We start from the raw sequence: 3,156 nt of genomic DNA, 5'->3' as shown, positions 1-3,156 counted from the left end.
CGGCATCCTTGAGTGCCAAGAAAGGCGTCTTTAAATAAAATGTATTATTATTATTATTCATTAAGGTTAAAATATTCAGTTGAAACTGTTTTAGAGTGTGAGGGTGTAGATTTGTCTCTAGATGATGTAGTTTACAGAGAGGTGTTTGTTATTAAGCCTACCTTCACTGATAAAATTGTGGTCAACAAAATAATACACACTAATCCCTGTGTATGTGACACTTTGTTTTGTAATTCACTTGTTGTGTTTTTTACCTTCTCAGTTGTCATGGGAATTGAAGATCAAGAAAAAGCTAAAGACTGTGCCTCCGTGTCTAGGCAAGTTCAGACCAACTGTTGGTGCGTGCTGCCACCAGTGCACCCCAGACAGTCTGGTAAGTAGTTGCCCCATTTAAATCAGCTATTTTATACAAAGAATTGCATCTGGGTTGATCTTTACCTGTGTTTTTCTGTCATGGTGTAGCGCAAGAAGCTTGGACAAAACTCTTCACTTGGCTTTCACAACCTGCTGAGTGTCAATGAGACACACACCAGGTATTGATAACATCTACAGTATTCAGGCAAACGACATGCAAAATGTTCCAGTCCCAACACACTCACCCATCCACATTTTCTGCTTCTGCATTGCATGTTTTGTTCCATAGGTATCGAGGCTGGCTGGTGCGGAGGGTGTGCTGTGCGCTGTTTGTGAGTGGGTGCAAGGTTTACTCGAGTCCTGTCAGCAACAGACTGGAGAGAGTCTGTCAGAGCAACAGGTACCTGACAGGAGAGAGAAGGAGGTGGAGGAGAGGAGGAGAGATGCCAGAGGAGAGTAAATAAATGATAGGCAGAGATACAGAAAATGAAACGGGCTCTGCAGTTCTGGAGAGAGGGAAAGAGAAAAGAGAGGTGATAAGACAAACAAAGATACTTGTGGGAAATGGGGAGAACTTGGGACTGTTGTCACTTCCCTTATCTCTGTCGCAGAGTCTTTCGTTTGTATCTGTTTTCTCTCTTTTGGTGTAATTGAGTGTAACCTTATTGTAACCGCTTTGCTGTTGTCTTACTAGAAGGCGGGTGTTTGTCTGCATGTAGCACAAAAGAGGCTTTGTGATGTGTTAACCCTGCTGTCCTGTGACCATGTGTTTCAGGGTGAAGGAGGCGCTCAAAGCAGTGCATAAAGCACCTGAGGGGGGAGACAGCCAAGGGCAGCTGAACCACCTTTCACCATTCCTCCCCCTCATTAACACCTGCATATCACCTGGCCTCTTACGGTGTGTGTGTGTGTGTGTGTGTGTGTGTGTGTGTGTGTGTGTGTGTGTGTGTGTGTGTGTGGGGGTGTGTGTGTGGTGTGTGGTGTGTGGTGTGTGTTGTGGTGTGTGTGGTGGTAAGAAAAACCAAAACATATCGTGCTGCCTACCCGTGTTATCCTCCTTCTAGATAGTTAGCACCCAACAGGCTTTAACATGGCAAGTTTTAAACATGTTTTAGTCTCTTAACATGTTCAAAATGTCATTAAAAGATAATTCAGCTGTGTTTAGTTCCTGTGTTTATACTGCAAGGAGTGCTTCGGGACCGTCTACAAAATACAACATCAAAAAGATATACAAACATATTTTCAAAAATAAGCATATGCTTATTTTTAAAAGTAAATGTTATAGTACAACTAGCAGCAGACAAGTTGTAATTGAGGTAAATTTGGAAACACAGCTGAATTAGCACAACTTCCATGCATTTCTTTCACGTCTACGGCAGTCAGATTTGATGTGTTCCCTCAGAAGGAATCACTTCACATGAGTAGGCACTTTTTATGACATTATGAACATGTTAAGAGGCAAAAAAACACGTTTAAAACTTGCCCTGTTTAAGCCTGTTGGGTGCTAACGCTACTGAAAGCACTCAAAATTTACAAACAACAGAGCTACGTGTTGGAATCCTTTAAGAGCCTATAGTCTAAAAAAAATGGTGTGAAAAGAACCAACGAAAGAGAAAAACTTTTTAGGCTTAATAATGTCTCTACAAAATCTACCCTGTACTGTCACATTTCTCCTCTCTCCTCCCACATTTACAGCCTTTGCCATTATCTTTATCTACAGTTGTCACCATTACACACCCTCTTAATTGCTTTCCGCTTCGCTTCTTCCCTGCCATCAGTTTCTTTCTCGTCTTTATCCCGTTTCTCCCCATGTTGTCTCACTCCCATCTATCTCATTTACATGTTGTCACACTTTAGTCACTTTCTTAGCTTAAGCTCCCTTTTAATCAACATCACATTATTGGCAGGCATTTATTCTTGCCTCACCACTATGTGTCTATTATTACCATGTGCACATTGTCCCTCCTCCATATCTCCAGTCATTCATTTGTTCTCTTTTTTTTCTGTGCATCTCTCCACCCACTATCCTCTCCTGGCTAGATTCCTGAGCTGGGTGATGCTGAAGATGCTTTCTTCCGTGTTTGGCAGTATTCAAGTTAACCTCAACCATCTGCCAGCTTTGCACAGAGCCTCACAAGAGGTGCAAGTATCTATAAAAACACACATGCATATGCAGATGTATATAATCTGACTTTTTAATTCACAGATGCTTAAATGTGCTACCCTAAAGTGCTACCCCAAAGGGTGTCACTTCTTTCTGCAAAATATGGAAAGCACACTTTGTTTGTTTGACTCCAAAACAACCAATCTTAGGATGTGCTCAGCCATCAAACGAGATGGTGAACAGCTACAGCCCTCTGTTAACACATCCACTACCAAACATTTTCCCAAAAAAATACTATATTTTCACATCCAAATATGTAATTGCTTTTTAAAGTCTATTAAAAAAAAATACCTAAAACTTTGAAGTTTCTCTTACTTGCGTTGTTATACTTAATTATTGTCAGTTTTTTTCTGAAGACTTAACGATTCTAATTACATGGTTGACTAAATAAAATTAAGTGAATAAGTCCGGCTGCTGTTGCAGAGGGTCAAAATGGGCATTAATGAATCCGGTAAACCGTCTTTAGTTTTGAGCTAACTGAAAAGCGGTCTATTACTTAAATGATGGTGAAACCACCAGGGCACTATTCCAGCGATGCTAAGCGGTCTCTGTAGACAGCCCAGGCTCCACAAATCTCAACAAAAATGAACTGCGCCAACCTGCACCATGAACCATAACAAACAGTGTTCCAGCCTATA

At 41.1% G+C, this 3,156-nt stretch overlaps 1 protein-coding gene across 3 annotated transcripts in view; it reads left to right on the top strand.

The window, feature by feature from the left end:
• The window catches only part of gpat2 (glycerol-3-phosphate acyltransferase 2, mitochondrial), a 130,921-nt gene that overhangs the window by 99,079 nt on the left and 28,686 nt on the right, over window positions 1–3,156 (top strand). For 2 of the 3 annotated variants that reach the window (XM_032515968.1, XM_032515970.1), the window contains exons 4-8: window positions 263–373; window positions 463–533; window positions 644–754; window positions 1,130–1,252; window positions 2,395–2,494. In XM_032515968.1, coding sequence (XP_032371859.1) covers window positions 263–373; window positions 463–533; window positions 644–754; window positions 1,130–1,252; window positions 2,395–2,494 — 516 coding nt within the window. The remainder of the gene's footprint in view (window positions 1–262; window positions 374–462; window positions 534–643; window positions 755–1,129; window positions 1,253–2,394; window positions 2,495–3,156) is intronic. The other variant, XM_032515971.1, reaches the window with a different exon arrangement.

The sequence above is a fragment of the Etheostoma spectabile genome, chromosome 5 (genome assembly GCF_008692095.1).
Source record: "Etheostoma spectabile isolate EspeVRDwgs_2016 chromosome 5, UIUC_Espe_1.0, whole genome shotgun sequence".
In the NCBI taxonomy this organism is placed as follows: Eukaryota; Metazoa; Chordata; class Actinopteri; order Perciformes; family Percidae; genus Etheostoma; species Etheostoma spectabile.
The sequence above is the reverse complement of the archived record's forward strand: the minus strand, read 5'-3'. Positions and strand labels throughout refer to the sequence as shown.